Raw genomic sequence first — 21,137 nt, forward strand, 5'->3', positions numbered from 1 at the left:
CCGCTGGTGCTGGCCCTCTGATCCCCCATGGTCGAGATCTAGAACCTCCATATATACATTGCTTCTGCTGTTGTAGCCAAGGATGACCACAAACTCCTGGTCCTCCTGTAACTGCCTTCTGGGTGCTGGGAACACGAGCATGTGCCACCATGCCTTCTGTTCTTAACTTCTGAGCCGTCAGGCGAATCATCTGTTCATCAGATACTTGTTTGTAGTTGATTCAATGGATTCTCTAAGTGACTGTGCACCGGGGACTGCCACCATCACACCACCCGGCAGTTCTCTGATGGATGCTTGGCTAATTGTGGGATGGCCTTAAACCTAGTTTTAAAGATGAGTTGGGGTGTGTGGCCTTCAGCAATGAGACAGAAGACTTTAAACCAACCTTTATTCTTTATTTTATTACAAACTAATAGTTTGGGGACTGGAGAAAGAAAATAGAGTTTCCCAAAGTTCCGGAACAACGTAGCAGCAACTGTGTGTGCTTAAGAGTGCCGGCTGGGCTCCCGCATTGGGAACAAGCCGCTGTGAGGTTGTTAGTAGTCCAGAAGTTTGAGAGTTACAGACTGGGGTTTGGAGTGGGAACTGGAGCTACCCGATCCTTCTGGCTCTGTAGGGATTCGGGGAGTGACTGGCAGGACACTTTGCGGACAAGCTCAGCTGGCTCCTCCGAGGGCTCCTGGCACTCCTTTCTTTGGATGGATGAAGCACTGAAAGAGCTAACGCAGTTAAAGTTGGGTAGTAACTGAGACCAGGCCCCTGCCGTCCACCCAGAGCATGGGATTCAGATCCAGAGAGGGGCTCAGACTTGACCTGAGTGTTGCTTAGCGTGACATTTCTACCAGGCCTCCTCCCTGGCTTAGGCTATGGCTCAAAGCAGCACCTTACTCCTGGCCCCCTCAGAGCCAGCTGGGCACACCCACGTGCTCCTTTCCTTTCCTGAGGTTGGTTGGTTTGTTTTTGAGACAGGGCCTCACTATGAAGCCCTGGTCCTTGGACTTAGGCCAGCCCCGAACTCAGAGAGCCTCTTGCCTCTGCTCCCTCTCTTCTTCTTCCTCCCCCTCCCTCTCCTCACCCCTCACCCATCCCCTTTTTATGTAAGACAAAGTTCCTCTGTAGCCACTTATCTTGGAACAAGCTCTCCAGACCATGCTGGCCTTGAACTTCCCGCAATCCTCTCTCTGCCAATGATACTAGGTCGAGTGTCCAAAATAAGAACAATAATACTGGATGATCCTCATGCCACGACAACAGGGCCTTATGGCAACATAGGAGCCCTCATAAAAACACCCAGAAGCCTAGCGCACGGGGAGATAGCCCAGCACAGGGCAGAGAGGAAGACAGAAGCAGAGCTCCGCCTCTAAAGCGGAGTTGTGATGAGTTGAATAAACTCCTGTAGAGTCGTAAAGGGGGAAAGACAGTTGTATTCATCTAAATCCTCTTACAAAGAGAAAGCTGTCTTTGCTGGGAACAATATTTTGATATGTGCTTCAGCCTGCAGCTGAGATCCCAGTGGAGGCTCCGCGGTGGGTGGAGCAGCTCCGCTTGAGACATGAAAGGGATCTTAGAATTTTGCATGTTCTACCACGGAGTGCGAGTGGGGGGAAAGAAGGCAAGGGAGGGAGGCAGGTGCTGTTGGGTGCTGTTCCTTGTGGCACTCTTTTCCCATCATCCTCTTCCTTTGTGTGTGTATGCATGTGTGCACACGGACATGCTCCCATAGGCATGTGAACATATGTGTAAGTACACAGGGAGGTCAGGGGTGGATGGTGGGTGTCTTCCATTGTATGCTTTGAGACCGGCTCTCTCAGAACCTGAAGCTCACCAATTTCGCTAAGCTAGCTAAGCTCGCTGAATTTTGAGGACCCACCCACTGCTCCTCCTGATGCTGGGACTGCAGATGTGTGTGGCCACGCCCCATGTTTTATGTAAGTGGAGGGATCCGAACTCTGGATCAGCAAGCAGTACACAGACCGAATTGTCACCCCAGCCACTATGTCCTTTCGTTTTTTGAACGATCCCAATGCCCTAAATGCCTAGAATCAAGTGTACTGTGTACACCGGATGCTTACACAGGTGCTATATACGGAAAGAACAAAGAGCTGGGCCTCAGGTTCCCCCAGAGTCAGGCAAAGCCAGGGTAATGTGAGAGGTACAGAGAGGGACACAGAAGGCACTTGCCGTAGGGGATACCACCAGAGGACCTCACTGAGCAGGACCCCCCAGTGACTCCTTTTTGTTACAGATCTTTCTTGTCAGGGTCAGTCCCGATAGCAGCACGTGCGATGGGTGTGAGGGCCCTTGAAAGAGCCTTGAGTCTTCACTAGTCATGTTTTCAAGCCATGAGAGGCAAAGGAGATAAGCCTGCTCTAACCAGAGAAGCCTTCTGCTGATCCCATAGGTCCTGAGTCCTGCTACCTCCCCTCCCCTCTTGTCTCAGGGTGGCCTTAAGCTAGAGAGCCTCCTGTCTTGGCCTCCCAAGTGCCGAGAGCGAGAGCGAGGCCTGTGTCCCCACACCTGCTCCTCAGCTGCTTTTCCCAGTGACAGTTCCTGAAGGCAGTCAGGAAACGAGAACCCCAAGACGGGCCTAGGCACAAGTCTTGGGTCTATTACCCAGTCCTTGGTTTCCCCCAGTCTCATTGTCCTTTGACCTGCTTCTCTAGAACAGCCCTATGCTAAGGGCAAGCTTGGGTACCCAAGAAAGCCATGTGAAGCCCAGGAACCCCACACGGCAAGCTAAGTACTGTGGAGAGTCCTGCGAGAGACCGAAGCAGTACTGGTCTCAGATCCCAAGCTGATGGCCAGTGAGTGGATGAGGCAAGCAGTGGTTTGTTTCTGAGGTAGCGCAGTAACCGAGTCCAGGACTGGTGTCTGAGAGAGCGCCTGGGCTGTTGAGTAATACCAATGCAGACTTGATGGACAGATCTCCCCAAATCCAGGTTAAGCACCCACCCTTGCTCCTTACCGAGGCTTGAAGGACGCCGAGCTTCTGGGGTAGGAGGTATGTTCATCCGCTGCCAATAGCCTGGGGATATCAGGGTGACCCCCCAGTTGTTCCCACGACAGGCTTGTCGGGATCTTCTTTTCTATGGGGTGACTTGACGAGGCCACGTCGGCCTTCCATATGGCTTCCATCTGGCTCCCTTGTTGGCTAGGAGTGGGAGAGCACAGAGAATGTCAAGGGAGACAAAGAGACATAGAAGTAGGCTGAGGAGCCATAAGCTTTTCAGGGTCATACAGTCCAAGACAGCGGGCCCTGTTCTCTTCCCTTCTTAAAGAGTTTGTCACCCTCACCTCTGCCACGTAGGCTCTGTGCCTTAGTTCCCAAGGATCCACTTCTACACACATGCGCTGGGGCTGGGGCTCTGAACTGGGTCTCCCTGGGGTACGTGTTTACCTTGAATCACTTTGGCTGCCCGAAGGCTCACCATGTCTGAGCCTGAAGCCCACATGGTAGGGAGGATTGAGCTCGTCTGTACGGACAGACCAACGGTAGATGCTGGCTCCATATGCTCAGGGTGGAAATGTAGGTTGTCCCCTGTATTTTCTCAGAATCAGTCAGGCTACTCCCCCAAACCATACATTGCCACACACAGAATGCCATTCAGGGTACAGCTACCCTGGGGTTGAAGTCAAATGGGCCTTGAAGCCAGTAAGTTGACTTTGCCTGTGCCCTCGATTGCCACTGCTTCCCCAGGCTAGCTGTGCCCTGCTCCCTGCCTTCCCTCTCATCCCACTGCCGACACCTACCTGGCTATCCGAAGGGGCACAGAATCCCGGTGCTTGGGAGGAGGTTGCTTGGTGGTGGAGTGGCTGGAACGGACTCTCTGAAGTAAGATCGGAGAGGACTTGCTTTTCAGTGGCTTTACCGAGGTGAGCACAGGGACGTTCAGGTGGATGTTCCACTCTTGCTGGAGCTAGAGAAGCCAGCAGAAGGCATCAGGGAGGGGTTGGGGATTTAGCTCAGTGGTAGAGCGCTTGCCTAGGAAGTGCAAGGCTCTGGGTTTGGTCCCCAGCTCCAAAAAAAAGAACCAAAAAAAAAAAAAAAAAAAAGAAAAAGAAAAAAAAAGAAGGCATCAGGGAGGCATGGGTGGAGGTCTCGTCTGATTGTCACTGACCCTGCTTGGGTGGAGGAAAGGCTAAGGCCCATTTGACTACAACCCCAGGTCCCCAGCCTATGACATATTTCTTGAAAGTCCTTCAGGTCTTATTTTCTGGGGTAGTTCCTGCTTTCTCCCTTGTCGTAAGGAGTCTGGACAATGGACAAAACAGAGGAAAGGAAACGGAAGGAAGCCGGGCCGCCATACAGCACCAACAGCACTAGCGGGCAGGGCCTGTGGTGCAGAGAGCCATGAAGTGGGGCAAGGAGCTGGGAAACCCTCACAGCATATTCTCCATGAACACTCGCCTTTTAAAACAGGCTGCACAGCACTCCCGGGTTCTTTTAAAACTGATTTATCATCATTGATGCCTGTGCACATCTGAGCGCCATGGGGTCCATGTGCTCGTCAGAAGACAGCTTCATGGAGCTGGTTCTCTTTTCTACCTTTCCGTGTGTCCCAGGGATCAAAACTGAGGCTGTCAAGCTTGTGTGGGACGTGCCTTTAACCTCTGAGCCATCTCGCACCTCACTGGTTCATTTCATCCGAATGCCAGAGTTACAGGCGCCCGGCAGCAAAGGTGTTTCCACATCTCACCTGGCGTTAAGAACGCTGTGACAGCTCCATTTCCCAGGGGCACACACCGTGTAGTTTAGCACACCCCCAACCCATTTCAGAGAGACTTCAGTCCACCATCATCATCGTTCACAGAGCTGAGGCAGAACACAGAGAGCTACACCAGAACCAGGCATGGGAATAACCTTCCGGGTCTGACTCTAATGACCTGCTTCCTCTAGCCAGATCCCACTCCTAAAGGGTATGTATAGGCCTTCAGAGGTGGTGCCACAGACCCAGAAGAGAGATGGCTGGGTCCTGGGGGGGGATTCCATTTTCAATTTCTTTAGGAGCTTCCACACTATGTCGCAATGGCTGCAATCAAATCTCTCTCTAACAGCAATGTTCAAAGGCTCTCTTTTATCCGTGCTGCTGATCGGTCTCTTACTTTTTTTTCTGATGAACCCCATTTCTTCCCTGGTGTACCCCAGCACCTCCTCAGAGGTACTCCTGTGATTTGCTATGGCATGAATGCTGAGCGAAATAACCCAGGTGCAGAAAGATGATATCGCATGATCTCACATTTATATGTGGAATCAGAAGGGAAAATATCAAATATACAGAGGTAAAAGACAAAACAGCAGTTACCAAAGTTGGGGTGTGGGCCAGGAAGTGGGGAGGAGTAGACCAAGGGACAGAATAGAAGGCACAGGTGAACAGCTCCCGTTGTAACTGTCCTTGTAGGGACTGAGATGTTCTAAAGAGAGACACTTGTGCCCCACCTTTTATCAGATACTTGAAAAGTTGTCCCCAAGGGATTGGAACTCCCCAGAAACCTCATGCGAGGGGAAGGAAGGGGAAAGCTAGACCTGGTGCTGGAGGACGAGGAGGAGCTCGCCTCCCAGGAAGAGATATCGCACAGTACTGACGACTTGCAAGGTACAGGATAGACCAGAGCAGCCATGGACCTGTGCTGTGATGGGACCACGTCTGGATTAGAACTGCTAAGTTCTATAGACCTCGCACCCTCTGCGTAGACCTACACCTCATGTTGGCACCCCAGACAGACTGCTGATCACTGGACCCTTTCATTTGATCCTTCCCCCGTGTGGCCACTGTGACCTTTCTCTTTAAGGGGCATCTCAAGGACGAGCAATTGAGGCCAGCTGGCCAGGGCTGCCAGAGAGCAGGCTTGCACCCCGGAAACTCCTGTCACAGACAGATAGGTATAGTGTGCGTAAGTGCAGTACGGGGCTATAACTAACCACCGTGCCCCTAAATCTTAGGATTTAGATCATAGCTGCCTTTGCCACAGAGGGAAAACGGGTCATTCACGAGATGAAATGTTCCTGCTGGGGGGACAGAAGTGCAGCAGCTCTGCTCTGTCACCCTCAGCAGCCTGAAGGGTTCCCTTCATCCCTTAGAGACTTTGACTTAGGTCAGAGGTTCCCATGATGTGATAAGGTGAACCAGAAGCCACTGTGGGGGCACCAGGAGTCTTGGCGAGAGTCTAGAAGATCTCAGGCTTATAACCTGGAGTGGACAAAAGCCTAACTTGAATGTTAATTGCATTGGAATTCTTGAATCTGGGCTTCAGTCAGAGTCCACGGCTGGGACCCTCTTTTTCCTTCCCATGTCCCTACAACCGTTTCTTCCTTTCTGTCTTGCCACAGTGGATGTATTGGTTTGTTTGACTGCAGTGAGCATTTTTGCAGCATCTCATACGTACACAATAAAATCCACTACAAACAAACACCATCATTTTTACCTCACAACGTTCCCGGAAAAGAACAGACTCAACAGGCACGTGCGGCCTTTCACACTGCGAACGATGACACGACGTTCACACCCTGGAGCCAAGGAAACAGAGGCTCCTTAACGTCTTAGCATCGTGATTTGTGTTGGGCCTCATCCGTGGTCCTGCTGGGTGCACACAGGCCACAGGATGGCTGTGCCTCAATTCCCAGGCCAGCAGCACACCTGAACTACTGTATCATTTAAGAAGACATACTAGAACCAAAGGTCTTACGTTTCTAAATAGAAATGGTTGGCTAACTGCCCAATAAAGTCAGCAGAAACAGGCCCATGCCGGGGATATAGTCACGACACAGTGTTGACAGAGGGGAGTGTGTCAGCTGAGAGGAGTTTGGTGAGTCAAGACCGAGAAGCAGGTCACAGGATGATTCTGGCCTCTAAACAGCATCAAAAACGAAAGGGCCCTTAGTGGTGTCTGTAGATCTGGGGAAGGATGGCGGAGCCTACTTTGGTTTCCATGAGTAGACAGCCTATCAACTGGAAGTCAGCCGGGTCCCAGGGGAAGACACTTGCAAGGCCTGTGGGATGGCTGGGAAGGAGCTTGCCTTGGAGAAATGACTCAGAGGTTAAGAGCTCTTCCAGAGGACCCAAGTTCAATTCCTACCAACCACATGGCAGCTCACACCTGTCAGTAACTCCAGTTCCAGGGGATCCGACGCCCTCGCACAGACACACATGCAGGCAAAATGCTAACTCGCGTAAAATAAAAATAAGCAATTTGAAAAGAGCACTTTTGGACCACCACGGCTCCCGTAGGTTACCCTCCTCTGCATTCTCTGTTGGGAAGGACCTGGAGGAAGGACTCCAGTAAAGTAAGGAAGGGAGTCAAGGGCAAAGCTGGGCCTCTGCAAGGGGGAAGAGGTGGCTATGCCTTAAGCCTGGACTGCAGCCAGAGCTGAAATGGGGGAGCAGGGGAGAACCCCAGTGCCAAGAAGAGTGCAGGGCTCCGCCATCCTCCCAGTCCTAAAGGAACCTTATTTCTGCAGATTTTAGAAGGGCCTCCTTCTCCCACACACACACCCCATACCACACAGTGGACAGTTGCCTTCCCTCACACTCTTAGTCCAGAGGCTCTCCCAAGCCCACTCATTTCCCATCACCTGACAACCCCCACTCTGTCCCCCGCTCACTGAACAGGAGGCGGGGCAGGACACCCACCTTAGGGAACATGGCCGCCATGGTGTGCAGGCACTCCTGGTACCTCTCCTCCAGGTCTTTCTGCTTGTCTGTCCAGGCCTGCAGCCTGAGACTCTGCAGGCGGTCAATGTTCTCCAGGAACACATAGAGGTTCTGGGCCTTATAGGTAACTCTTGTTTGTCGAAGGGCTCCTATGTGTTTGATCACTTCTTGTCTGGGAAAGAGAGAAGAAACTTAGGAGGTAGAGAGACTTCCTCTTTCCCCCAAGTCAGTTGACTAGAGAGACACCTCCATTTCGTTATTGAGAGGAAAACAAGGAACGGATCTATGAGAAGGAGCAGAAATGTGGAAGGGTGGTAAGAGCGGAGGAACCTTGAGGCTGGAAAGGAAAAGTCAAAGCAAATGGTAGGGACCATGTTGAACGAAGGAAGGAACATGGGGGTGGCAGAGAGGGAGAGTGGGTTTAGAGGGAAAGCCCACTAGAAGAAAAATGACATTTAAAGGCCATGCCTCCTGCTCCTTCAAGGCTTGCCCAAGCACCCTTGTTAGTTCCCTTTCCAAGAGACCTGGAGGGTGGGGAGGTTCCTCTCCTGGCTTCCTGCCCACATTCCTTTATCGCTCTCCTGGGTTTTAGCTCTACCCTGATTTGCAATGGGCATAGGTGGGTGGCTGGGTCCTGGGCCGCTGCCAGGTGGCCGCTGGGTCACCTACCGGAGGCTCTGGAAGCGTCTGTAATGGATGTACTTCTTGCACAGGGACTGAAGCCTGAGGGTGTTCAACTCCATGGCCATGGAAGTGACCTCCAGGGCCTTGCTGTGCAGGTACTGTGGCAGTAGCAGCTCTGATTCCGAGCTACCCAGGATCTGCAGGTTTTTCAGCTGGGCCTCCATGTCTATATGGTAGACCTTGTCCTTAGGTGTCCCCAGGGCTTTCTGCGAAGAGGTTCGGGTCACCCTTCTGATGGATGTCCCAGTGATGGGAAAGGAGGCACATTTCTTGGGCTTAGCAGAAACCTGGCGGGCCCGTGGCGTCTCAACTGAACATGGGGTCTTCTGCATTCCTGGCCCTTGCTGCTGGGCGTGCGGGGGCGTGAGTAGATGACGAGCAGACTGGGCCCGGCAGTGGGGAGGCGCCGTTGGTGACTCCGACTTCTCCAAGTTCTTCCACCGACTGGTGGTGGTGAAGATCCTCTTCTCCGAACTTGCTTTCTGCTCCTTCCTGGGGCTCTGCTTCTCCTCTTCTGGCTGGGTGAGCCTCTGCCACTGCTGCCTGGCGGCGGCCTCTGCCTCCCACTGCCGCACCTTCTCCTGGTGCTCCTGCTCCAGCAGGGCCCACTTCTTCTGCCGCCGAAGCCACATCTCTTCCTCCTGCACCCATTGCTGCCTTCTTGTCTCCCAGTTGAGTTCTTCCTCCCAGTGCCCCGTGTGGCTCTCCACAAGCATCCTCCTGGTGCTCCCCGGGGAAAGGGATTTGCTTTGGACTCCCTCCTTCCCCTGGGTGTGGTCCCCCTGGTCTTTGCCTTCCTTTTCCACCAGTTTTTCCCACTGCATGGGAATCTGGGGGACCTCCGAGTGCAGCAGCACAGGCTCCAGGGACTCAGAGTGGTCAGCGACCGCGTCTTCAGTCCTCGAATCCGCAGCTACGCCGGAGGGTGGCTTTTGTGCTGCAGGTGTAGTGCCACTGTCCCAGGCCTTGGTCAGGAGACATGGGGAGAGAGCTGAAAGCCCCCATCCTTCCTTCTTGGACTCCTGCTGTTTCTTCCTCAGGGCTGTACCCACCTCTGGAAGGGTCTCTTTTTCAGGGAGTTCTATACCATCAACAAAACTCATGATTGGCTCTTCTGGGTTGGTCTGAACCATCTTCAGCTGGAACTCCAGGGCATGCTTTATCATGAGGAGATTGTGGTACTTATCCCCTAGTACCTTTACCTGGTTTAGCAGCGCATCCCTTTTGCTCTCGAGGACTTGGATGGATTTTTGGAAGTGCAGCCTCTGGGTGCTGAGCTCTTTGTTCATCTCCACCTGCAGGTGTTTGTACTTGGTCTCCAGAGTCCTGTTCTCCTTGTGCTGGAGGACCAGGGCCTTGTTGAGGTTCTCCACCACGGCGGACATGTACCTGATGGCTCTGACCTCCCCTTTGTTGAACAGAGTGGAGTCAAGGAGCTCCTGCAGCATAGACCTCACCTCCGAGACTTTCAGGCGGGTGGTGTTCCTGTCCTGGAGCATCTGCTCCGGGCTGGGCGGCTCGGGGCGGAGCCCCTGCTCCTCCTTCTGTGGGCTTTTCTCATGCCAGTCCTGCCAGAAGTTATGTTTGTACACTGGAAGAGGAGAAAGGCAGCAAGCTCCCGTCAAGAAGTGGCAAGGTATTGGGAAAGGCGTACTGACCCCGCCCCGGACCCCACACAGCCAGGATGCTCAGCCATCTCCTCTTTGAGATGGGCAAGAGCTGGCACTGTACGCCAGAGAGGGGTTATCAAGAGACACCTCTGCTGGGCCTGAGATGGCCCGGAGTGTAGCCTTAGGTCTACCAACAGCACAGCGCCTGCAGAGCCCGAAGGGGCCGGGCACAGTGTTGTCAGGCTCTACTCAGTTCAGCCAGCTTCCTAACAAGGAGTTACTTTTCCAATCCCATCTGGCTTCTCAGCGTCAACCACCCAAACCTGTTAGAAGTTTCCTTTTCTTTTTTATGTCCCTTCTGTCCTGTGCCTGTAGAGACTCTATAGCAACTGTCCATGTGTCGCTACTGTTTTAATAGTTGTCTCTGCCCATGTTGGGGGATCACATTGGACAGACCGTCACCCCAAGATAAACTAAGCAGAGACGGTGCATACTGTGTGTGACCCCAGTGGCAGATCTCGGCTCTTCCAGGGTTGCTCGTGGCTGTACGTCTTCGTGCCTACTCTGTGTGGAGCTGATGGGCTGATCCTCTTGGATCCTCTCAAATGCCACTGGCAAAGAGGACAATGGGTATCTTTGGATGCGAGGCAAGAGAGCGTACGGGGCTTGTGTGATACTGAGCTCAGTCTAGCTCTTGCTATGTCAGACGAGTCGTATGACCCTGGAGTTCTGAGACCAAGTCACTTGGATTCGAATCTAATTTGCACCATGACCCTTGGGTATAGTTCTTAACTTCTTAGTGCCTTAGTCTCCTCATTGGGGAAATGGGAACAACTGTAGATTCTAATTCTTGGAATTTAGAGAGCACATATTTAAGGGTGATAGCCCTACAGTAAGTGTTCAATGAATAATCCCCATAAGCCAGACAGTGCTGTCTTTAATCCCAGCACTTGGGAGACAGAGGCAGGCAGATCTCTGCGAGTTCAAGGGCAGCCTGGTCTACACAGCTAGCTCTAGAACAGCCAAGGCTATGCAGAGAAACCCTGTCTCAAAAAAACAAAAACAAGGGCTGGGGAGATAGCTCAGCGGAGCACTGATTGCTCTTCCAGAGGTCCTGAGTTCAATTCCCAGCAACCACATGGTGGCTCACAACCATCTGTAATGAGATCTGATGCCCTCTTCTGGTATATCTGAAGACAACTACCGTGTATTCACATACATAAAATAAATAATTCTTAAAAAACAAAAACAAAAACAAAAAAGTTTACCCTCTGTAAGGCTGAAGAGATGGTCAGGTTTCCGTGAAGCACTGTGTAAGCATGGGGGCCTAAGTTTGCATCCCCAGCATCAAGCTGCACATAGTGGGCATAATCTCATTGTCCCATTACCAGAGAGGCCGAGACAGGAGCATCCCTGGGGTAACTAGTCAACCAGCCTAGCCCATTGGGGAGCTCTAGGGTCAGGGGAAGATTGTCTAAAAATAAGGTAGAGAATGATTGAGAAAGATGCCCAGTGGGCTGGAGAGATGGCTCAGTGGTTGGGGCACCGACTGCTCTTCCAGAGGTCCTGAGTTCAATTCCCAGCAACCACATGGTGGCTCATAACCATCAGTAATGGGATCTGATACCCTCTTCTGGTGTGTCTGAAGACAGTGACGGGGTACTTATATATCTTTAAAAATGCCTAGCAAGTGCAAGGCTCTGGGTTCGGTCCTCAGCTCAGGAAAAAAAAAAAAGGACAAAATAACAATAAAACAAAAATAAAGAAAGATATCCAGTATTAATCTCTGGCCTACACATAAGCACACCATACAAATTTACACTCTCACAAGGAAATAAGTGTACAACTAACTGTATTTCCATGTATGCATAGTGAAGACTGTGGGTCAGGTCGTCTCCATTTTCTATTCTCTTCCTCCTGTAACATTCAACAGAGTCTCCCTACATATAATCCTGGCTGTCCTGGAATTCACTATATAGACCAACCAGGCTGGTCTCAAACTTAGAGACCTCCCTCTTCTACATGCTGTGCCCTGGGAGTAAAAGACGTGCACCACCACACCTGGCTTCAACGTTACTTAACTGTCCAAGAGAATCCACGGAAATGCTAACATTAGCTATTGTTCATTAAGCCCAAAATATTCAGGGCATGGTGTCAGACTTCTCATATCTCATACCTCCCAACCCTGAAGTCAGATAATATCCTCTGAAGAAACAGGCTCATAGAGATAAAATGAAGATGTCCAAAGCCACACAGCCCCAAAGCAGCAGAGGTGGGATTCCAAGGGGAATCAGTCTCACCCACAGCCCTCAAGGGAGACTAACCAAAGCAGGGGACTGGTTTTTGTTACCACTTTTCTTGTGGCCCCTTCTGCTCTCTGAGCTTCAGGGCTCTTACTTACAAAATGCAGAAGGTCATCTCAGGTCAATTATAGAGTGACTAGGAACAAAATCACAAGGGTTAACCAGGCTGGTGACTGACCACCTTAGGCGAACCCAGAATGCTCTAGAAGGCTCTAGGGGGACTTCCCATTGAAACTTACCAAACCCTGGCTTGAACTGAGTTTAGAGAGGGGACAGGGTGCTCTTCAACCTTTGCCTATAAACTGCAGCTTTCCTGGTGCCTAGGCCTCATTCTCCAGAACTCCCATGAGGCCACAGCTCCAAGAAGCATTTGAGGGCTCATCCTCACTTCATTCCTACTATATCTTAAAAACCAAAAAACCAAAAAACTGTTTTTGTTTGCTTGCTTATTTTCTTCAAGGGTTTCTCTGTGTAGCCCTGGCCATCCTGGAAGTCACATTACAGAACAAACTCAGAGAAGAGCTCAGAGATCCACCTGCCTCTGCCTTTTGAGTGCTGGGATATGCATGGATGTTTTCAGTCTATGTACCATGTGCATGCAGTGCCTGTGGAGGCCAGAAGAGGGCGCCAGATCCCCTGGAACTAGAGTTACACATGATTGTGAGCTGCATGTGGGCCCTGGGAATTGAACTCAGGTCCTCTGGGAAATCAGCCTGTGCAAGTGAAGCTCAGAACAGCTTTGTGATCAGCATGGGTCTGTTACCCCGGGTTCTCCACCCTGGCTTCCAGCTCTCCTGTCTTTTGCATGTGTGTAATGGAGGACGGTCAGGAGCCAGAGATGGCATCCAGCCCATGCCCACCCAGCCCTTCTTCTGTAAGCTCCAGGAACCTACTTTGTGTCCTTTTCTTTTGGTCTTCAATGAGAGTCGAGCAAAGAGAGATAAGAGACTCGATGCCTCCTTTGGTGGCCATGAGGGAGAGAGGCAACACCTTCTCCATCACCTCGATCCATTCGTCCAGGGCATCATCCTCCTCCGAACTCCTCCCGTTCTTTATCTCATAAGTCAGACTGTCACCTGGACGGGGCGGGGATCAGGCTGAGAACAGTAGCCCTACAGCACAGGGGGCTGCAGCAGACCCAAGGGGGGAGTGGCTTCATCCTACACTGGCTATTATCAAGAGTTCGCTTTCTTGAGCCTCATTCCCTCCCCTGCAGAAGGGCTGAGGGAGGACCGAATGAGATAATCTTTGTGAAATGACCTACAGGAGGCCTGCCATGCAGAAATGCAGGAGACACGAGAGAGTGTAGCCTAAGTGTGAGGCCTGCCATGTTAACCTATGCCGGTTGCGTAATCTAAAATCTGGGCCACCGAGGGGATTCAGTCGGATCAACAGGTTTCCTTGTCTGCTTGCTTGAGGTGGAGTCTCAGTATGTAGCCTCTGCTTTGCTTGCCTGTGTGGGTGTGTGTGAAACCCAGAGATGACAGTGGACTGTCTCCTGTCACTGAACCTGGGACTTCACCGTCCCGCTGGACGGAGCTGTCAGAAACAATTCTGAGGGCAAAGGCGCCTCTCAGGCTTTTTTGTAAGTTCTAGGAGTCTGAACTCAAGTCCTCGAGTTTGCATAGCAAGCACTCACCCACCGGGCTACCTTCTCAGCCCCCTTCGTGGTGATTAATTCTGACTGGCTTGGTGGAAGGCACACCTCCGGGCAGGGGCATTTCAGAGGTGACCACGGCGTGGGGTTCTGAGCGAATCAGCAGATTTAACCCATTGATAGATTCAAATTTAGGCGGACTGTGGGAGATAGCAGAAGTGTGGAAGATAGGACCAAGCTGGGGGTGGGGTGTGGGTCACGGACAGGGGTGGAGATGGGGGTGGCTTTAAACAGTCTGTCCTGCCCCTGGTCTCTTCCTGGTCTCTGCTTTCTGGTTGCATGAATGGAGCAAACTCCTCCACCATGATCCCTGGAACTCACTGTCACCATGAGCTAAGTGATAAGAGACCATCACTGACACCTCTGAAGCCATCTTTGCCCTTCTTTTCTCTCAGGTAATTGTCAGAGCCACACAAGACCAGCGGACATAGCCCTTCTGGGGAGTGAGACTTTGGGGTGTGACATGAGACTCCTTCACTGGGGAAGAAGAGCTCAGTCTGTCTGAGGCCACCTCCCCCACCCCTCCTTGCAAGTGCTGATTAAGTGGAGAGTCTTGAGGCCCCACAGGAAGCCCACAGACTCACCCCATTCTCCCAGCCAGTGGAGGATTTCATACAGGTGCTTCTCTTTAGCTATGGCATCTTTAGAGAAGGAAGCAATTTTCTCCAGCAGGATGAATCTCTTCCTGCCTTTCTGCTCCGGCTGGTGAGGCCTCACCTTTTCTTTTAAATCATATCCCAGTTCTTCCTGGAAGCGATTGATGGCACAGTTGACATTGTCCAAGATGTCTGAGAGCTGGGCCGAGATATCCTATATGGGGTAGGGGCAGCAGATGGCAGAGGTTAGGAGTCTCTATCTTGGAGGCAGTTGCCCGTGTTCTAGCAGTGTAACTCTGGGTCTCAGGGTTTTCTCACTGGTGAAGCAGAGCTCGCTGTAGTACTTCATGCCACGATTTTTTTTTTAATGAGAATGGCGTGAATTGGTATTGTAAAGTGTTTAAAACTGTGCCCAGAACACAGAGAGAGGATCAGCTCTTACTGGTGCTTTACTTTTTAAGCTCCGTGACACTGTAGATCCACAGCCTTTAGAATTTCAGAACTTGCTGGAGACATCTGGAATTTCACAAGGACTCAGAAGCAATGTGGTGGGAGGAAGGAATCCTAAAGAAACACTGTCCTTTGCTGTCCTGTGTCTGCACCCGCTCCCCTCCTTGCAAGTGCTGACTCCAGGGGAGACCAGAAAACACCGAGCACAGCTGCACCAGGGCCCCATATCAGGAGTGATCTGAGCCTCTGGACAGCACCCCAAATGTTTCCAGGGCATGGCTTAAGGGATTCTAGCAATCTGTCAACACAGTCTGAATCTTAAAAGTCTACCCTTGCACAAAACCTTGCAGGATCCATTTCTAGGTGCTGTCCGGGAGCCTCCTGCCCACTTACCTAGGGGCTGTGATCTTACAGTCCTGCCTTACAGAGGTGGTTGGTCTCAACCTCCCCTGTAGAAGTCAGATACAGGATGAGGGCATTCCGAACTCACCTGTCTGCAAACCCGGCTTGTCAAGTATCCCAGGACCCCCAAAGGCCCAAAGGCTGGAGTCTTGTGTAAACGAGAGATCAGTCCCCTGCCTCTACATCAGACCCTAATAGAAGGGTAGTTTCCTCGTCTCTGGGGTTACCTCCTGAGTCCGAATTAGCTGGGCAGTCTCAATCTTTGAGATAATAGCCTTCACTGAAGTGGGAGTCACCAAGTGTGTGGGGTCGTCCTTCTCCATTCTAGATAATTCTCTCAGTCCGAAGATGCCCTGTGTCTCTTGTACACAGGCCTGAACACACAGTATGGGCAGCTTTGCAGGCTAAGGGTCCAGGGAGGTTCCTGGGTTCCCTCTGCCCAGCCACAGCTCCTCTAGTAACTGCCAGACACCAGGTTCCAACTGACTCCCTATTCTCCAGTGACATCATCGGTTTGACTTAAAGAATTGGAAGATTAAACTTCCCGCCACCCAGCTGCACTTCATCCATTCTCTGCTATTATCTTTACTCGACCTGTTTGTTTTGCTGAACCATGAAAAATCATGTTCCCAAATCCAGTATTAATGGTGAAAAATAGGAAGAAAAGGAACTAGGAAAAATGGCTTTCTGCTGTAGTTTAGATCTCCCTCGGTTCCCCAAAGATCCGTACGTGGAAGGTTCTGGTCCCCAGCATGGCGTCACGGGGAAGTTGTGGAACATTTGTGAGGTAGGGCCCTGTGGAGGGCCTTAGGATACTGGGTACTCTCGAAGGGCACTGTGGGGCTCCGGCCCTTCACGCTTCCTCCCTCTCCCTGACTGGTGGTTTTACTACACCATGTCGGAAACAGAGGGGCTCTTTCAGGCTGGGATTTCCAAAACAGTGAGCCAAATAACCTTTTCCTCTTCGAGTCAATCTTCACAAGTGTTTTGTTACAGCATCAGAAGGCTGACTAGACACTTTTCCAAAGGAAACATTTGACTTTAAAATCAGAGTCAATCAATCCCTGAATGAGAATATGTCTGCTTTCACCTTTTTTTTTTTTTTTTTTTAAGAATTGATTTTATTTTATTTTATGAGTACTCTGTCATGCTTTTCAGACACACCAGAAGAGGGCATCGGATCTCATTACAGATGGTTGTGAGCCACCATGTGGTTGCTGGGATTTGAACTCAGGACCTCTGGAAGAGCAGTCAGTGCCCTTAACCTCCAAGCCATCTCTCCAGCCCCCTCAGTCAATACTCTTTCTAGCTAAAGTTGATAATCACAGCAGGGTGTTTCTTTTCTATCTTTGAACATCGCTGTATGTGTGGGACTTAGAATTGTACCTGGCACATATCAGGGCACTAAGCCCTTATTGAATAAATGGATACCAAGTGCAGATTCATAGACATGAAAAATTTTCTTCCTTGTCACCCAAAATACTGCTGCCTAATAGATAACAAATTAAACATTGTAAGTAGTCTCACCCACTTACGACTTTACCTGGCACTCAGCTGTCTTTCACCACGCTGTTCGTTCACTAAGGCAATGATGATTCTTCTACCGCTCATTCCCTCAGCAGACGCTCCCCTTGGGGAACACTCCAGGTGCTAGGCTCGCCGCCAAGCGATGGCAAAGTAGAAACGAGTCACCCCAGACAGAGACCCTGGCTGATGGATACTTATTTATCTTTACATCCACCCTGGGTGGTCCTTTGATCCTTTATGCTCTCAGAAATTGTATAGTCTGTAAATTATTCTTATTATTATTTCTTTTTTTTCGGAGCTGGGGATCGAACCCAGGGCCTTGCGCTTCCTAGGCAAGCGCTCTACCACTGAGCTAAATCCCCAACCCCCTGTAAATTATTTTTAATTTGACATGTTTAATTTGTTAACATTTAGCCTCTCTCACACTCTTGCTCTAAGGATCAGATCCAGCCTTTTTTTTTTTTTTTTTTTTTTTTAAAGATTTAATTTATTTTACATATATGAGTACACTGTAGCTGTCGTCGGACACACCAGAAGAGGGCATCAGGTCTCATTACAGATGGTTGTGAGCCACCATGTGGTTGCTGGGAATTGAACTCAGGACCTCTGGAAGAGCAGTCAGTGCTCTTAACCGCTGAGCCATCTCTCCAGCCCCAAGATCCAGCCTTTTGCATGCTAGGCACACATTCTACCACATCTCAACCCCGGACAACTTTCCTTCACCAGCATGTCTAAGCCGGCTAAGGCTCCGAGGGTGATGCGACACAACTAGGTGAGATGGTTTGTGTATGCTCAGCCCAGGGAGTGGCACTATTAGGAGGTGTGGCCTTGTTGGAGTAGGTGTGTCACTGTGGGTGGGGGCTTTAAGACCCTCACCCTAGCTGCCTGGAAGCCAGTCTTCCACTAGCAGCCTTCAGATGAAGATGTAGAACTCTCAGCTCCTCCTGCACCATGCCTGCCTGGATGCTGCCATGTTCCTGCTTGATGATGATGGACTAAACCTCTCAACCTGTAAGCCAGCCCCGATTAAATGTTGTCCTTATAAGTGTTGCCTTGGTCATGGTGTCTGTTCACAGCAGTGAACCCTAAGACACAAGATATAGCTGGAAGAACAGAGTTAGGATTCTAACTTGGTTTCTTTATTGCAACTCCTTCTCTGGACTCTTGTCCTCCCCCTCCCCCACCTCTACCCTCTCTATTTCTTCTACCTTCAACCACACTGATGAGTAGATTGTATATAAATAATCTAAACAGGGGTTGGGGATTTAGCCCAGTGGTAGAGCGCTTGCCTAGCAAGTGCAAGGCCCTGGGTTCAGTCCTCAGCTCCGAAAAAAAAAATAATCTAAACAAGCCAATTAGAACACAGAGAATGTATGATTTCATTAAGAAAAGCCTCAGACACCTCCCCAATTCAGTGTATGAAATATACACCCTGAGGTTCTGGGCTCCTTCCTCAGAGTGAGCACAACTCACCCAGTTCTGCTCTCCAGTTAAAAGCATGGTAGGAACGCCTTTAACTGACCCCAGCACTCAGAGGCAGAGGTAATGAGTTCCAGGGCAGCTAAGGCTACATAGAGAGACCCTGATGAGACACAGGGAGAGAATAGGGCCTAAGATTCAAACTGTATACCACTGACCTGGAACTTTACATCTAAAAGGCACACATTGCTGGGTGTGCTGGCACAGCTTGCAATCCTAGCCTAGGAGGTAGGGGCAGAGGATCAGGAGTTCATGGTCATCCTTGGACCCATATCCCGTTTAAGGCTGGGCTTTGTGAGAGTGCCTGTCTTTACAAAAGGGTATTGGGGGTTGGGGGACATGGCTGGAGACATGGCTCAGTGGTTAGGAGCACTGGCTGCTCTTCCAGAGGTCTTGAGTTCAATTCCCAGCAACCACACTGGCTCATGACCATCTGTAATGGGGTTTGATTTCCTCTCCTGATGTGCATAAAGACAGAGCACTCGTTGTCTTAGTTAGGTTTCCATAGCTGTGCACAGACACCGTAACTAAGCAGCTCTTTTAAGGAACAACATTTAATTGGGGCTGGCTTACAGGTTCAGAGGGTCAAAGTCCAGACATGGCAGCATCCAGGCAGGCATGGCGCTGATGAAGGAGCTGAGAGTTCTACTTCTTCATCCAAGGGTAGCCCAGAGCAGACTATCCCATTCGGCTAGGAGGAGGGTCGCAAAAGCCCACCCCCACAGTGACACACTTCCTCCAATAAAGCCACACCTACTCCAATAAGGCCATATACTTCCTAAGAGTGCCATTCCCTGGGCTAAGCATATTCAAACCACCACACTCATATACATAAATAAATAAATCTTTAAAAAAGGGGGGGGCAGAGAGAGCTGGACAGACAGTTCAGTGTGTGTGCATGTGGAGAGGGGGTTAAAACATTTGTATAAAGGTTTTGGGTTGGGGATTTAGCTCAGTGGTAGAGCACTTGCCTAGAAAGCGCAAGGCCCTGGGTTCGGTTCCCAGTTCCGGAAAAAAAAATTTGTATAAAGGTTTTACGTAGTGGGGAGATAAAATATGTTTTAAAAAGTTTTATTTAATGTACGATTACTCTGCTGCATATACATCAGCACGCCAGAAGAGGGCATCAGATCCCACTATAGATGATTGTGAGCCACCATGGTTGCTGGGTATTGAACTCAGGACCTCTGGAAGAGCAGCCAGTGCTCTTAACCACTGAGCCATCTCTCCAACCCAAGATAAAAATATTTTTATCCATTATCATTAAAGTTTCACAGTGTTCTGCAGAAAATATTACCATTTAACATTTCTTGCATCCATACCCACAATACACATGTGCAGTACACTGCAACACACACACACACACACACACACACACACACACACACACACACACACGATGCAACATGTAATGCTCAAGACTGGAGCAGGGCTCTGGGCAGATGGTGCATGTGCCTAGAAGTTAGGTGAGCACTAGAGATATAAAGGTTAATTATTCTTCCTCCCCGAAGCAGCCAGACTTATTTATATCCTTGCCCCTTAGGACTGGGGCGTCTCCAGACATTAGTCCTTCTGAGGCCTGCTCCCGGGTCAGGTGCCATAGCTTCATCACTGTTCAAAGGCCCCTCTCGGGTGCTCGCTACACATCTAGGAGAGACATTAACTTCAGAAGCCCACCTAGCCTGCTTCGAGCAAAGTCCGTGCTGGGCTTCCTCCTCTAAAGCAAACAGTGTGGTGGTGTTAGCCCTCAACTACACTGTAAGTTCAGTTTTATGACACTTGCTGTTATAACATCATCCCATTGTGAAGAGGCCGTCTCAATGAAGCCAGACATTTGAAATGTCGGACAGGTGTGTGCATTCCTCTGGACAGCCATCCATCTTGTCTTTTGAGATAAGGTCTCCAAGCATGGGGACCGTCAGGATGATCCAGCAAGCCTGGCTTCTTACACTGGTTCCGGGAGTCAGCTGGGTCCTCCTCACACTTGCAAGGAGAGCAACTTACAGACTGAGCCTCCCTGTCTCGAGGGTTTTGTTTTCTGTTTTCACTGCATAGATAGAAAAAAAAAACCAGGAAAACAAGCATGTTATTTTAAAACTTTATAGATGGGAATGTGACTCAGTGGTAGAGCATTTGTGTGACGTGCACAAAACTCTGGGTTTGAGTATGAAATACTTCTCTGTCTCTCTCTAAATGAATGTAATGAGATTTTGGGGAGAAAATAATTAAATAAAACACAATCACTCAATGCCTAGTAGTTTTCAAGACAGGCTATTGCAACCTGAAGCAAATAAGATGCTATAAAAAATGGTACTCAGTGCACACGTGAGAACAATAAACTTAATGTGTTTAACAAACACACAAAAGAATGAACGGTAAGCTAACTGGGTAAGCCAGCTGGGGCCACATGCCTTTACTTCCAGCACTCGAGAGGCAGACGCAGGAGAGCTCTATAAGTTTGAGGTCAGCCTGGGGGTCTAGAGTGAACTCCAGGAAGGAAAGAAGAAAGAAAGGAAGGAAGAAAGGAGGAAGGAAGGAAAGGAGGAAAGGAAGAAGAAAATGAGGTCACTGCAGTGGCTTAGCAATAAAGGCCCTTACCACCAAGCCTGATGACTTGAGTTTGATCCCGGGACTCCACACATAGTGGAAGAAGAGAAGTGGCTCCACAACTTGTCTGTGGTGCATACACTATAAATTAACAACAAATTAAAATACAAATAACACAAAGCAAATGAACGAAATAAAAAGCAGATAATGGCTAATCCCAGGAAATAATGGAG

At 50.1% G+C, this 21,137-nt stretch overlaps 1 protein-coding gene across 2 annotated transcripts; it reads right to left on the reverse strand.

Moving 5' to 3' along the window:
* Window positions 1–374: 374 nt before the first annotated feature.
* Window positions 375–15,835, reverse strand: Fam186b (family with sequence similarity 186, member B). Of its 2 annotated transcripts, none has more exons than XM_087558776.1 (8): window positions 15,440–15,835; window positions 14,488–14,713; window positions 13,140–13,322; window positions 8,319–9,924; window positions 7,629–7,821; window positions 3,751–3,917; window positions 2,966–3,151; window positions 375–719 (listed from the first exon to the last, which is right to left on the reverse strand). In XM_087558776.1, exons 3-8 carry the CDS (start codon window positions 13,243–13,245, stop codon window positions 560–562), a joined length of 2,418 nt encoding a protein of 805 aa, XP_087414902.1. In that variant the 5' UTR covers window positions 13,246–13,322; window positions 14,488–14,713; window positions 15,440–15,835; the 3' UTR covers window positions 375–559.
* Between the last annotated feature and the right edge of the window lie 5,302 nt (window positions 15,836–21,137).

This window comes from Rattus norvegicus, chromosome 7 (genome assembly GCF_021556685.1).
Source record: "Rattus norvegicus strain SHRSP/BbbUtx chromosome 7, alternate assembly SHRSP_T2T, whole genome shotgun sequence".
NCBI lineage: Eukaryota > Metazoa > Chordata > Mammalia > Rodentia > Muridae > Rattus > Rattus norvegicus.